Source organism: Saccopteryx bilineata, chromosome X, assembly GCF_036850765.1.
Source record: "Saccopteryx bilineata isolate mSacBil1 chromosome X, mSacBil1_pri_phased_curated, whole genome shotgun sequence".
Classification (NCBI taxonomy): Eukaryota; Metazoa; Chordata; class Mammalia; order Chiroptera; family Emballonuridae; genus Saccopteryx; species Saccopteryx bilineata.
The window spans coordinates 64,555,579-64,571,545 of NC_089502.1; the positions used below are offsets into that span (position 1 = coordinate 64,555,579).

Genomic DNA, 15,967 nt, shown 5'->3' on the forward strand with positions numbered 1-15,967 from the left:
GTTAAAGGATCAGTCCCTCCCCCAGCTATGGCCGCCTCCAGTACTGGATGAGTCAGCTTTTTAGGTGTTCCCCTGCATTCCTCTGCTCCTCACTGTCCCTCTCTATCCCCTTTCCACTTGGAAGACAAGCTTGCCCTTTCAACACACCTCACTCCCTGGTCGCCAGGCAAGTGGCTGTGAGCAGTATTTTCTGCTCTTTTCCTTGGGGTGAGAGCCCTTCTGGGCTCTGAGCCTCACCCCTCTCTGTTCCTGTAAGCAGGGGAGACTCAGGTGCTCTCTACCAGGTTTGTTGTGGCTTCTTATTTGCTCTTTGGTTTTTGAGAGCTGTTCTTGTAGTCCAGAGTTGGTTTTTCACGCTGATTGTTCCTAAAGTGATTTGTATTCCAGTTTGGTGGTGAGAGCTGGGAGTCTGTGCAACTGCCTACTCCGCTGTCATCTTCAGGTCCTCCAAAAGCTATTTTTATCTGTACATCTTGGTAGTCACCTAGGTTGCTTTATTGACATTTTTTCTTTTTATGGTAATCACTAAAAAATAAATAGAAGATTAAAACTTTCAATTTATAGTTTAATACTAATAAACAGACTGCTTGAATTCAATAAAACTACTTGAAATTTGGTTTCTGCCGAATGTTCTGATGTTATTTGTTTTGAGTGGCTGTGATGAGAGCTAACTGTAATTTTACCTTCGTGTTGCTCATTTGAAGCAGTTCTGTACCCCAAGCTGCTCATGGTTTGTGTAGCATGGTGCTGCAGGTCTGGACATAGGCTTGTTTAATGTAAAGGTTATAGCTCTCTAAGAGCTTGTTGTATTCACAAGTTTTTCCTTGCCATAATTCTACTTTTTTTTCCAAAAGAAATAGCTTATTCTTTATATATATATAGATATATAAAGTCACAGTAAATTTTCTAGTTCTCTGTAATTTTCTTTCCATTCTGGTCTTCACTAGTAATAACACATGAAATGACTTTCAAGGTAGAAATCAGGAATCCATTTTGAAATGTTCTATAAAATAAAGAGTGATTTATGGTTTTATATGACTTGGGCTGAAAGCACTCGGGCTTTGCCAGGTCATCAAAGTCCTGTCAGGAGAATCTATTATTTATTGTTTGGTATGCTGGGAGTGGTGTAAGTATTTTATTTTATGTTTATCTTATGTAAGTATAGTGTTACGAAAAATCAATGCCAGATACTAATACAGTTTTAAGAACAGATCATAGAGAACTGATCTAAATGTTATAGTTATAAATAATGAGTTTGACATTAAGACTGTGAATTAAAAAGGGTTTTTGAAAAAAAAGGCACTTTCATTCTTATAACATGTTTTTAGATAATATTTGTAAAATATTAATTTTATAGATTTTTGTTCCTGATCATTTTTATTTAAGAGAGGTTTTGGAAAATTGCAGAAAGTTGGGACTATACATGTTTGTTTTCTATATGATAATGTAATGTTCTGGAAGTTTCTACTGTATTTTTTCTAGCTGCCAAGTTTATAACAGAACCTCATCTGACAAAGGCAGGATCTACTACCTCCATTTTTCTCAGTACAAACTTATGAAATGCTAATTAATAGTTACTGTTTACCTGTGTTTGATAAAAATGACTTGCTAGAAAAAGTAGTTGGTCTTCCAACGAAATTCTACATTTTCCCTATACAAGTATTGATCGACTGATGACCTATGCAACTGACAACTATTCGACTTTACGACCACAATAGCTAGCCACGACTGCTCCGCGTCTGGTAGCACAAGCGTTGCCCAGCTGGGCTTATGATAATGCTGGCCAATAAAATGTTTCATACATGTTTATATATTTTGATATGTTTTGCAATTGGGAAAATGTTTCCTGTGGTATTTTTTACACCTGTATTTTGTATTTTTGTATGCACCTGTATTTTGTAATTTTGTATGTTTTGCAAATAATAAACCAGTTGTACTGGTAATGCAGTGTTTTTACTTAAACCTGACAAATGTAAAAATAAGAAACAAAATGGTGTAGAGATGATACAAATGGCATAAAATGAACAAAGAAAATTATGATATATAACAATAATGAAAGAAAATTATGATAAAATATGACTTTAAAGATTTTTTATAACATTATTTCAAAGTATATAGCCTACTCAACTTACGACCAAATCGTGTTAGGACTGGTCTGTCGGAACCAATCATGGTTGTAAGTCGAGCACTAGCTGTAGTCCTTTGGCTGACTTATTTGATATAGCTTTACTGATTAATTAATTTATTTTTACAGAGACAGAGAGAGGTATAGATAGGGACAGACAGACAGGAATGGAGAGAGATGAGAAGCATCAATCATTAGTTTTCCTTGTGATACCTTAGTTGTTCATTGATTGCTTTCTCATATGTGCCTTGACTGGGGAGCTACAACAGACCGAGAAACCCCTTGCTCAAGCCAGCGACCTTGGGTCCACACTGGTGAGCTTTGCTCAAACCAGATGAGCCCGTGCTCAAGCTGGCAACCTTGGGGTTTCAAACCTGGGTCCTCCGCATCCCAGTCCGACGCTGTATCCACTGTGCCACCGCCTGGTCAGGCACTGATTAATTTAATATAGGCAGTCCCTGGGTTACAAACTAGAGAGGTTCTGTAGGTTTGAAAATGTTTAAGCATTTATATGCACAGAAAAGTAAAAATAAATACTATGTGTAGACAAACATCTGTCTTAGTTGCATTTAATAGGTAAATATACCTGTTTCAACTTACAGATTCAATCTAAGAACAAACCGACAGCCTAAACAGGCGGTGGCGCAGTGGAGAGTGTTGGATTGGGTCGCAAAGGGCCTAGGTTCGAAACCCCAAGCTCGCTGGCTTGAGCGTGGGTTCACTGACTCAGACGTGGGATCATAGCAATGACCTATGGTCGCTGGCTTGAACCCAAAGGTTGCTGGCTTGAGTAAGGAGTCACTCTCTCTGCTGTAGCCTTCCCCCCCCCCCCACTCCCGGTCAGGCACATATGAGAAAGCAATCAATGAACAACTAAGGTGCTACAATGAAGACTTGATGCATCTCCCTTCCTGTCTGTCTCTGTCTGTGTCACACAAAAAAGAACAAACCTACAAAACCTATCTCGTTCATAATCTGGGGACTGCCTGTAATCATTTAATAACGTGAAATGTGTAAATGACATTGTTTGATGAACCTCTATAGTGCAGATGTAGAAAAGCACTATGATAAACATTTTAAAAAGTTACAGGATTTCTTTTTAAAATTAAAAGAGAATTTTATTGATTATAGTGAGAGAGGAAAGGAGACAGAGAGAGAGACAGAAACAGAGAGACAGAGACAGGAAGGAACATTGAGCTGTTCCTGTATGTGCCTTGACCAGGGATCAAACCGGCATCCTCTGTGCTTTGAGACAATGCTCTAACCAACCTAGCTGTCTGGCCAGGGCTGGGCTTCTTTTTAATAAAACAAAACAAAAAACTTTAAGTTGTTAGATCTTTGAAGATAGTTTTTTGTTTTTGTTTTTGCAAGAGATACAGAGAGAGAGACAAAGAGGGATAGATAGGGACAGACAGGCAGAAAGGGAGAGAGATGAGAAGCATCAGTTCTTCATTGCGGCACCTTAGTTGTTCATTGACTGCTTTCTCATATGTACCTTGACCTGGGGGGGGCACCAGCATAGCGAGTGACCCCTTGCTCAAGCCAGTAACTTTGGGTTTCAAGCCAGTGACCTTTGGGCTTAAGCCAGCAACCATGGGGTCATGTGTATGATCCCACGCTCAAGCTGGTGAGCCCACACTCAAGCCATTGACCTTGGGGTTTCAAACCTGGGTCCTCTGTGTCCCAGTCCCAGTCCAGTGCTCTATCTACTGCGCCACCAACTACTCCTGTTGAGTCTCACCTTTTGGTTCCCTCTTTCTTCATCCTTTATCAAGAACACTCTCTTCCACTTTCCTTTCTCCTTTCACGTTTTCCTTCTTCTAGACCAGGGGTCCCCAAACTTTTTACACAGGGGGCTAGTTCACTGTCCCTCAGACCGTTGGAGGGCCGGACTATAAAGAAAACTATGAACAAATCCCTATGCACACTGCACATATCTTATTTTAAAGTAAAAAAAAAAAACAGAACGGGAACAAATACAATATTTTAAATAAAGAACAAGTAAATTTAAATCAACAAACTGACCAGTATTTCAATGGGAACTATGCTCCTCTCACTGACCACCAATGAAAGAGGTGCCCCTTCCGGAAGTGCGAAGTGCGGTGGGGGCCGGATAAATGGCCTCAGGGGGCCGCATGCGGCCCGTGGGCCATAGTTTGGGGACCCCTGTTCTAGACTCTTCAGTTGGGCTGTTCAGGTCCTGACACAGCCAGCTAGGGTCTTCTGCTCTTTGGAGCTTTCCGTGGCTCCTCTATAGGAGCAGTGTTTCCTTCTGTTGTGTTCCTGTAACAGTTTTAATTACATTTATGTTTTTAATCCATTTAAATTAGTGTTCTTGACACTCTCAGCTCCTTTAGGCTAGGGATTCTCTTAATCTTATCTTAATCTTAGCTTCTCCCCCCCCCCCACCAACTATCACAGCCTGCTCCATTTCTCTCTCCCTCTCTCCCTCTCTCCCTCTTCCCTTTCATTTTCTCTTTTTCCTTTCCTTTCTTTCAAAAACAATTTACCAAGAAACTACCAGGGGCTTCCTCTGTTTGAGAACACAGGATTTATGAAATGGGTGGGAAGAAATCTGAAATCCTGGCCAGGAAGATATTATTAACTATATATTCAGACTGTTGTTTCAGTCACTAAACATGAAGTTAATAGGACCATGTAACATGGCAACAGCCTGTCGTTTTCACAAACTTTTGGGGACGCCTGGATGGAAGTACTAAGGGAAAACACAAATGATGGTCATTATGGTTTTATGTAATTTGGACTCAAATCATGTTCAGTATTGAAATCCGCTTTTAGCTTTGCTTTGCCACCAGCCGTGACTTCTTAGGGTGCTGATCACAGCTGCTGAAATAACCACGTGCTAACCACATGTGTGTTTGTCTGTACAAAGTAACAGCTAATTTGGGCCTGGTAGAGGAAAGTAATGTTATTATTGTTGCCATTGGAGTGGGCATCTGGTAAAAATAGATGTATGTTTGAATAGTACTGTATTTAGATGAAAATGTATTATTTTATGCCCTAGGCAGATAGCTTGGTTGGTTCGAGCATTTTCCTGAAGCATGGAGGTTGCAGGGTTGATCCTCAGTCAGGGCACATACAGAAACAAATTTTCCTGTCTCTCTCCTGCTCTCTCCCTTTCTCTCTCTAAAATCAATAGAATAAACATTAAGAATATTATTATAAAAAGTAAGTATATTATTTAAAAGTATCTTTCTTAAGAATAAAAGTACCCTCTGCTAAAAACTATGAGGTAAATGGTAGTATTCCCACTGATTGATAAACAAAGGCTCAGAGAAGTCAAGTGACATGTCTGAGGTTGCACAGCTAGATAAGCAGCAAAACTTAAGCTTCAAGTCTGGGTCTGTCTGACTGAGACCATGTGCTTTTTTTTTTTGTATTTTTCTGAAGCTGGAAACAGGGAGAGACAGTCAGACAGACTCCCGCATGTGCCTGACCGGGATCCACCTGGCACGCCCACCATGGGGCGACGCTCTGCCCACCAGGGGTCGATGCTCTGCCCCTCCGGGGCGTCGCTCTGTTGCGACCAGAGACACTCTAACGCCTGGGGTGGAGGCCAAGGAGCCATCCCCAGCGCCCGGGCCATCCTTGCTCCAATGGAGCCTTGGCTGCGGGAGGGGAAGAGAGAGACAGAGAGGAAGGAGGGGGGGGTGGAGAAGCAGATGGGCACTTCTCCTGTGTGCCCTGGCTGGGAATCGAACCCGGGACTTCTGCACGCCAGGCCGACGCTCTACCACTGAGCCAACCGGCCAGGGCCAAGACCATGTGCTTTTTATTGTGTTGCTGTCCTGCCCTTAAATCCTTACTCTTAGACTCATGTCCAAGTTGGAGAGAGTGAATTTACCGTGGTTATTTGAATTCGAGATACTGAATTACTGAATTACTTGGTCTTTGGCAAGTTATTTAACCTTTTTATCCTGTTTCTTTTTTTCTTTTGTTTTCATTTTTTTTTCCTAAGTGAGAGGATGGGAGATACAGAGATAGATTCTCACATGTGCCCTGACCCGGATTTACTTGGTGACCCCCATCTGGGGCCAATGCCTGCAGCTGAGCTACTTTTAGTGCCTGAAGTGGAAGCTTGATAGAACCATCCTCAGTGCCTGGGGCCAACCTGCTCAAATCAATCGAGCCATGGCTGTGGGAGGAGAAGAGAAGGAGAGAGAGAGAGAGAGAGAGAAGGAAGGGGGAATTGAAGCACATGGTCACCTCTCCTGTGAGCCCTGACCAGGAATTGAACCCAAGACTTGCACACACTGGGTCGACACTCTAATACTGAGCCAGCCAGCCAGGACCCCATTTCTCACATGGATAATAACTGTCTGCCTCCCAGGATTATAATGAGAAATAAATGACAGTATGTTTGTGAGAATACATGGTGAAACATAAAAACCCTATGCTAATTAGTGTTTGGTAATCTATTATTAATGCCATAGTTATTACACACTTTAACATTGTAATTCTGCTTCCCGAATATTTCTTTGCTGTTGTCCATTTTAACTAAGCTGCATTGCAGCTTTTAAAGTACCACAGTGACTGCATTTCATTAATCAAAGTTATTTCTTTAGGTGTAAGAAGTTCAGATAGTCAAGATAAAAGACATTAGAACAGTGCAGTTTTAAATGCTGGAAGAAGCATGCTTAGCTATTTAAAATTCTCCTTTCTGTCTCCTATTTCTTTGTACACCACAAATTCTCACCCTATTTTTCCTTTGAATTATATCCAGAATTGAAACTTTATGATGGCTTATTTCTTATAATTGATGTTTAGTGGCTGTGTACAGTACATTTGGTCAGAACTTCTTTTTTGAACCAAGCCTTATATAACCACAGAGTGTTCGCTGCTGGAAGCCTCTAGATGCCTCGTTAGTGCAGCTGGAGCTTGTGTTTAATGTGGTTTTAAAGTACAGATTGACTATGTCAATTGCTTCCAGATGCACATTGCTTTTTACATAAAGAAGATAACTGGTTCATTTTCTTGGAATCCTTAATGTGTAGTGTGTAGTTTCATTCCTTACCAAAAGAATTGTGAGGAGCAGGATTTTTTCATTGCAGTGAAAATGTCGGTATTGAACTGTAGAATTGCACTAAACTTTCCAAACATGCTTTGTTCGTCTGGCTGACAGAAAAGGTTTAATATCCTCTTTTGAAATGGTTGATCTTACAATAAAAAATTATGGAAGAGTCTTGAACTTACTACTTAGGGTATTAATTAGACAATGCAGCTGAACACCTGATTTTTTTAATTATGAAAAGCATTAGTTTTGTTTTGAATTTATGTATTTATTTAATTTTAGTGTTGCTTAAATGTGTGCTGTTCCCTGTCTCAGGCACTGTGGCTTTAGAATTAGATTTGGGTTCAGATTTGAACTCTAGAATTTTTTTATTTTCTTAAGAGCACTGGTGACAAGTTAACATATTTGTTCCCTGGTTTCTTCTTCATCTTTCAAATGTGTATGGAGATGCTTCTCTCTGTGTGTGGTTGAGGTAACCAGATGAGCTCAGGTGTGTGCACATGGGTCCTCAATAACAAAGTGCTATATGGATCATGTTTTGCCAGTTGCTCATTTGTGGTAATTTGCTGAAAAAAAGAATTTAAGCATTTGGTTTTTAAAAATACACTGCTCACAAATATTAGGGGTATTTTATCATTTCATGTTTATTTTGAAATATCCCTGAATTTTTGTGAGCAGTATATCTCTTCCACAAAATAAAAGGTTCAGTATTAGCAGTCTGTTTAAGAAGCATCCAGTGTTGTAATTATATATCAGTATAGTTTAGAATACGAAGATGTGCTTATTTTATTAAACTCTTTTGTACAGCAATGACGCGAATCAACCATTTTGTGTTTTTTATACATATTCCTACATTCTAAATGATACAGGTCTGTGTTTTTCTAGGTTTGCCTGAATCCATTGTTGCGGCTGCATGTTCAAGAAGTGGCCAGAGAGTTCTGCATGTTGATTCGTAAGTTTATCAGCGATAACATTTAGTACGTCCTAAATATCTCTGTACAAAATGGAAAAATTAAGCATACACATGTGTGTGCTTTTATGCATATATGTCATAAAGTTCTCAGATTGGAAAAATTAGAATTTTCACCCCAAAATATGTGAAATATACAAACAACAAGTTTTACTATTTTACTCTGTGAAGTAGTGATGTTTCCTTTAAGAATACACCAAATATACCATAATTTTATTTTCCATGTGAGTGCTTTTGTTTTATGAATTATAAATAATTCTCCAGGAGGCTTGGAAACCTTACACCTGCCCTTTTTCTATTACATGTGCGTGGCACATGCAGCCTCTACACGCGGTTGTATTTTAGGCTTTGTATTTGATTGGTGAAAAAATGCAAGTAATAGATTTAAAATATGTGGCTTTCTTAACATTAATCAAAATTTAAACTGTTAGAAAAATCTTCACTGAGAAAAATACCTAGTGTTTTTTCTTCCTTTCCCCCTTTTCCCTTAAATGTGATTCTAAAAGGAAGGATGTTAATAAAAAATTCCAGTTGAAGAGAAAGTTTAAATCTCTTCATTCCTGCTTCCTCCTGAAAAAAAATTCTTATTTTCCACCTATCTGTGTGGTGCTTTTAAACATTGTATCTTGACACTTGAATTGTTCATTAAACAGAAGTTAAAAAGAAACAAGAGGAAAAGGTCTGTATGTTTTGTTACATATTAACTGCAATGGTTTTAATATTGCCAGAATAGGAAGTATAATCTGTTATAGTTTCTGGTGTTTCTCATATCATATCCCACTATAAATATATTAGGAATCCAAAAAGAGGTATTAGTTCATGTACATTTAACCCTTTCTCAATTTATTTTGAAAGCCTATTAACTCTTCAGTTATTGGGCAAAATTTATAAATTAAATTAGATTCAGTTTTCGAACAAGTCCTGTGCTTGGAAAGTCTCTTTCACTTTTGTTATTGTCTTAATTGAGAAAATGTTTTTGGCGCGTCATTGATTCACATGCCGAAAAGTCTACCAGTGTGAAAGTCCAGCTCCTGGATCAGTGTGCTTTTTAAAGGCTGAATAAATATCTAAATTCACTTTTGTTTCTGTTCATGTTAATTAACCTAAAATTGAAACGAAAATCTTACATTTCCCTAAATAGTCATTTATTGTTTTCGTACCCTGTGCTTCTCACCATGTCGGTTTCTTTACAAAATGTTATGTGATTTAATTCCCAACACGGCCAAGTGAGGTGGGTGGTATTATCCCAGGTGAACCAATGGGGGGTGTGAAGTGTACAGAAGTGAAACAATTTTTCTAACTCTACCCAGCTTGTGCTTGTTTTACTTTAAATTCATATTTATTTCATGCATTTTTTTATTCCAAAACTTGAAGGATTCCCAGAATCAAGAATATTTTCAAAGTCACATAGGGCAGTGATCCCCAACCCCCGGCCCGCGGAACAGTACCGGTCCGTGGGCCATTTGGTACCAGTCTGCAGAGAAAGAATAAATAACTTACATTATTTCCGTTTTATTTATATTTAAGTCTGAACGATGTTTTATTTTTTTAAATGACCAGATCCCCTCTGTTACATTCGTCTAAGAGGTACTCTTGATGCTTGTCTCGCAAGTTCGACAATTATATTTTAAAATACCACAGTCTTTACGCCAGTTGCATAATTTTATTTTGTGCATTTATCTGTCCCACCCTAAAGGCCGGTCTGTGAAAATATTTTCTGACGTTAAACCGGTCCATGGCCCAAAAAAGGTTGGGGGCCACTGACATAGGGTTTACTGATACTCTAAAATCAGTTTGAATTAGGAACATAAGAAGCTAAATCTGATTTTGTTAAACAATGAATCAGTTAGAAAGGCTCAATAATGTGGTTGCTTTGAGAACTTACAGCTTAATAAAAATAGTATTTCAAAATGAGAAAACTTTTTTCTTCCATTTTAGAGCCCCAGGCTAGGTGGCTTTTGAGAGTTTGGATCCATCTAGGTATTGATTTATAGGATGCTTCTCTGCTGTGGGGCAGGTTGCAATATTTTCTCATTTTTATTCGTTTTAGCATTTATGGCTCTTCATAGTCAGATTCAGTCTTCCCCAACCCTCTTTCATTTCTGATTCACATGTACATTATTACCACAAATCTCTCTGTTCCATAGACATATCTTCCCATTTAAAAAAATATATAAATCATGCTAAAAACACATAAAATTTGCTGTCCTAACCATTATTATTATTATTATTATTATTATTATTATTATTTAGGGAGAGAGAGAGAGAGACAGAGGGACAGGCAAGGACAGACAGACAGGAAGAGAGAGAGATGAGAAGCATCAAATCAACTTGTAGTTGTGGCACCTTAGTTGTTCATTGATTGTTTTCTCATATGTGCCTTGACGGGGAGGGGGGCCTACAGTAGAGTGAGTGACCTCTTGCTCAAGCCAATGACCCCTTACTCAAGCCAACGACCTTGCGCTCAAGCCAGCGACCTTGGGCTCAAGACAGCGACCAGGAGGTCATAGCTATGGTCTCACGCACAAGCTGGTGACCCCATGCTCAAGCTGGCGATCTTGAGATTTCAAAACTGGGTCCTCAGCATCCCAGGCCAATGCTCTATCCACTATGCCACCACCTGGTCAGGCCTCCTTAACCATTTTTAAGTCTACAGTTTAGTAGTGTTAGGTATATTCATATGTTGTGCAACAGATCTCCAGAACTCTGTTGATCTTGCCAAACTGAAACTGGACCCATTTAACAATAACCACCCACCCCTCCTCCCCTTAGCCCTGGGCAGCCACAGTGCCACTTTCTGTCTTCATGATCTTGACTGCTATAGATATTTCATCTAATTGGAGTAGTGTAATATTTGTCTTTTTGTGACTGCCCTATTTCACTCGACATAATGTCCTCAAGGTTTATCCAATTTTTTTAATCGTGTTAGAATTTCCTTTCATTTTAAGACTGAATGATATTACATTGTATATATATATATATACCAGACCCATTCATAAACATTTGGGTTCCTTACACCTCTTGACTGTAGTGAATTATGCTGCCATGAACGTGGATGTGCAATTACATCTTTGAGATCCTGCTTTTATTATTTAATTTTATTAAAACCATTTTGCCTGACCGGGTGGTGGCACAGTGGATAGAGCATCGGACTGGGATGCAGAGAACCCAGGTTCGAGGCCCCGAGGTCGCCAGTTTGAGTGAGGGCTCATCTGGTTTGAGCAAAAGCTCACCAGCTTGAGCCCAAGGTCACTGGCTCAAGCAAGGGGTTATTCGGTCTGCTGAAGACCCACGGTCAAAGCACGTATGAGAAGGCATTCAATGAACAACTAAGGTGTTGCAACGTGCAACGAAAAACTAATGATTGATGCTTCTCATCTCTCCGTTTTTGTCTGTCTGCCCTGTCTATCCCTCTCTCTGACTCTCTGTCTCTGTAAAAAAAACCCCAAAAAAACCATTTTTTAATATCTCATTGATTTTTAGAGAAAGGAAGGGAGAGAGAGGGAGAGACAGGAACATGTATTCTTGAATGTGCCCTGACCAGGGATTGAACCAGCAGCCTCTGCTTTGGAGTGATGTTCTAACCAACCATGCTATCCGGCCCGGCTTAATTTTATTTATTTATTTATTTTAAATTATTTATTTATTTCAGAGACAGAGCGAGAGTCAGAGAGAGGAGGGATAGATAGTGACAGACAGACAGGAACGGAAAGAGATGAGAAGCATCAATCATCAGTTTTTCCTTGCACGTTGCAACACCTTAGTTGTTCATCGATTGCTTTCTCATATGTGCCTTGACCGTGGGCCTTCAGCAGACTGAGTAACCCCTTGCTCGAATCAGTGACCTTGGGTCCAAGCTGATGAGCTATTTCTCACACCAGATGAGCCCATGCTCAAGCTGGCGACCTCGGGGTCTCAAACCTGGGTCCTTCTGCATCCCAGTCCGATGCTGTATCCACTGCGCCACCGCCTGGTCAGGCTAATTTTATTTTTTTGATGACAGTTTATACTCCATATTCTTATGTATTAGTTTCAGTTGTACAGCACAGCAGTTGGCCACCTGGTTTGTGGTGTTTTGTTACGGCAACCCCTGGAAACTAATACATCATCCTTATGATCTGAGTTCAAATGTCATATTTTGGAGAAGCCGTCTAGATCCTTCCACAGCTTGGGGTCCACGTTCCTGCTCTGTGGTGCTCAACCACCTTCCTTTTCCCTTTTCTTTTTCTTTTTGGATATCGACCTGGAATTGGGATTGCTAGATCAGGTGGCAGTTCTATTTCTTAGTTTTTGAAGAACTGCCATCCTAGTTTCCATATAGCAGCCATGCTATTTGGCATTTCCACCAACTTCCCATGCTTTGGCATCACTGGGAAGCTTTGTATGGATTTTTGAGTCAGAATGCCTTGGTTCAAATCCTGGTTTCGGCATTTGCTCAGTGTGTAACCTTTGACAACTTATTTAATCTCTTCATACCTTCGTTTCTAGATATAAAAGGCAAAATAATAGTACTTCATTATAAGATCCTTTACAGGATTAAATGGAATGATCTTTGTAATAGTTTTGTAACAGTGCCTGAGACATAGGAAAGCCTCAGTAAATGTTAGCATCTGTTACTCAAATAACAGTGCTGCTGCTGTCACTACTATATGTAAACAGTGAAGCCGGATAAAGGAGTGACTAATCATGCCTTGGAGATTAGTGAAAAGAGTCACAGAGATGACATTTGAGCTGAGTCTTGAAAGATGAGTAAGACTTTAATGAAGAATTAGAGTAGGAAGAGGTGGCCAATTGAAAAAGCTTGCAGTGCTAGGTGACTGCTGAGAACTTGAATGTGACTGAAAGATTAGCTAAGTGAGTTGGATTAATGGATTAATGAGAGTTGAAGCTGAAAGTAGACAGAAGCCATATTGTTTACTTAGGGCTGTATGCTGAGCTAGTGATGTATTGATTCATTTTACCCTTAATAATTATCTTGAATATCTTCATGTCTTTCTCGCAGAGCCATATTCAGCCCTTCAGCTTATCCCGTCAGCTCTACTTCCAAAACAGAAGCCAAATCAAAGGAGTTTTCTGTCTCCACTCTTCCTTCCAGTTCATTCCACTATTATTTACTATTGAACTTCTTCAAAAACCTCCTAATCAGTCAATTTTTACTACTTTCCCCAGTGTTTAGCCTCTTCCTCCTTTCTTCCTCTCTTTTTCTTTCTTTTTTCTTTCTTAGAGAGAGAGAGAGACAGAGAGAGAGACAGATAGGGACAGAGAGACAGGAAGGGAGAGAAGTGAGAAGCAGCAGTTCTTCATTGCTGCACTTTAGTTGTTCAGTGATTGCTTTATCATATGTGCCTTGACCGGGGGCTCCAGTAGAGCAAGTGACCCGTTGCTCAAGCCAGCGACCTTGAGATTTCAAACCTGGGTCATCAGCATCCGAAGTCGACGCTCTATCCACTCTGCCATCACCTGGTCAGACTAAATTGAAAACATTTAAAAAGTGAATATATACAAAGGTTAGCACATTTGTAAAAGATGGCACATGAGATTTTAGCAATCCTTGTACTTATGTAGGACTACTCTAAGCTATCTCCTGGTATAAGCTTTCTCTTAAGCCACGAATTCTGCTTTGGAGGAAATACTGAGAAGTCTTGTGTTAGTATACACTTTATTTGTTTTGAAACATCTGGTACATAGGTGCTCAGTAAATTATTTTTGGATAAATGACTTCATGTAAGAATCCATGAATGTGAAGAGGCCAGGAACTTATATTGTCCCATAATCATTGTCAGAATTTGTGACCAGCCATCTTGCCAGATTGACCATATGGGACAGCGGAGATAAGTAAATTAGCCCTTGCATTTCATTGCAGCTGGAGCAGTAACTGCACATGTCCTCACATCATCTTGGCATATGAAGAACCTTGTCTTGGTCACCTAGCGGGACACTGTCCTTGAGTAGATACTTCATAAATACCATTTAGTGATAGTATAGGGTTCAGAAGAGCTTACTTTTCATTTCTTCTTCTTTTTTTTTAAGTAAGGAGGGGAGATAGACTTCTGCATGCACCCTGACAGGGATCCACCCAGCAACCCCCAACTGGGTCTGATGCTCTGCTCATCTGGGGCTGATGCTCACAACTGAGCTATTTTTAGTGCCTGAGGTGAAGGCTCCAGGGAGCCATCCTTAGCATCCAGGGCTGATATGCTCGAACCAATAGAGCCATGGCTGCAGGAGGAGAGGGAGAGAGAGAAGGGGGATGGGGGAAGCAGGTGGTCATTTTTCCTGTGTGCTCTGACTGGGAATCAAACCCAGGACATCCATATGCTGGATTGATACTCTACCACTGAGCCAACTGGCCAGGATGACTTCATTTCTTTCTTTTTTTTTTTTTTTTTTTTTTTTTACAGAGACAGAGAGAGAGTCAGAGAGAGGGATAGACAGGGACAGACAGACAGGAACGGAGAGATGAGAAGCATCAATCATTAGTTTTTCATTGCATATTGCAACACCTTAGTTGTTCACTGATTGCTTTCTCATATATGCCTTGACCATGGGTCTTCAGCAGACCTAGTAACCTCTTGCTTGAGCCAGCGACCTTGGGCTCAAGCGGGTGAGCTTTCGCTCAAAGCAGATGAGCCCATGCTCAAGCTGGCGACCTTGAGGTCTCGAACCTGGGTCTTCCGCATCCCAGTCCGATGCTCTATCCACTGTGCTTCCGCCTGGTCAGGCGACTTCATTTCTTAAAGCACCAGGATAAGAAAATTTCCATATAACATATTTGGTTTGTTTTTCAGTTTTCAAATTTTCGATTTTAAAAAAATTAATTTATTGATTTTAGGAAGAGAGGAAAAGAGAAAGAGAGAAAGAGAGACAGAAACATTGATCTGTTCCTGTACGTGCCCTGACTGGGGATTAAACCTGAAACCTCTGCCTATCGGGACTATGTTCTAAACTTTTCCTTTTTAAAAAAATTTTTTGACAGACAGAGAAGGACAGACATACAGGAAGGGAGAGAGGTGAGAAGCATCAACTCATAGTTGCAGCACCTTAGTTGTTCATTATTGATTTCTTATATGTGCCTTGACGGGGGTGCTACAGCAGAGTGAGTGATCCCTTGCTCAAGCCAGCGATCTTTGGGCTCAAGCCAGCGACCTTTGGGCTCAAGCCAGTGACCTTTAGGCTCAAGCCAGCTTCCCTGCACTCAAGCTGGTAAACCCATGCTCAAGCCGGAGAAGCCTGTGCTGAAGCGGGTGACTTCTGTGTTTCGAACCTGGGTCCTCCGGGTCCCAATCTGACTCTCTATCCACTGTGCCACCACCTGGTCGGGCACAACTTTTTAATTTTTAAAAAAAGAATTTTGCAGTCACAGAGAATGAAAGCTCATTATTTAATATTTTTAAAACAATCAACACTATGAAATATGGTATAGGAAGGATTATAGAATAGAGAAGGCATTAACAAATTATGGTCCACAAGCCAGGTTCCTGTTTTTGTAAATGAGGTATTGGAACACAGCCATGCTTGTTGGTTTATGTATTGTCCCTGTGTGCCTTTGTTCTGCAATGGCAGAGTTCAGTAGTTATGTTAGAGAGCATATGGCCTGCAAGACCTAAAATCTTTATTGTCAGGCCCTTTACAGAAACAGTTTGCTGAGATCTCTGCTCTAGAGAATGCCTTTAGCTTATATAAATGTATCTTCTTTAACTAGCTGTCTTCTGTATTTATTAAGAAAAGATGGCAAATACAGGCTCAGAGAAGCAATAATTATTTAAAGTTTAAAATTTATTAAAATCCTGTTTAAGCTTTTTATTATCATAGTATTATAACTAAACTATGTCGTGATGAC

General features: G+C 40.0%; 1 protein-coding gene across 1 annotated transcript in view; it reads left to right on the forward strand.

The window, feature by feature from the left end:
- CHM (CHM Rab escort protein) overlaps positions 1 to 15,967 on the forward strand; it is a 190,573-nt gene that overhangs the window by 15,759 nt on the left and 158,847 nt on the right. Inside the window, exon 2 of the mRNA XM_066248947.1 lies at positions 8,043 to 8,109. Within this exon, the coding sequence (XP_066105044.1) occupies positions 8,043 to 8,109 (67 nt within the window). The remainder of the gene's footprint in view (positions 1 to 8,042; positions 8,110 to 15,967) is intronic.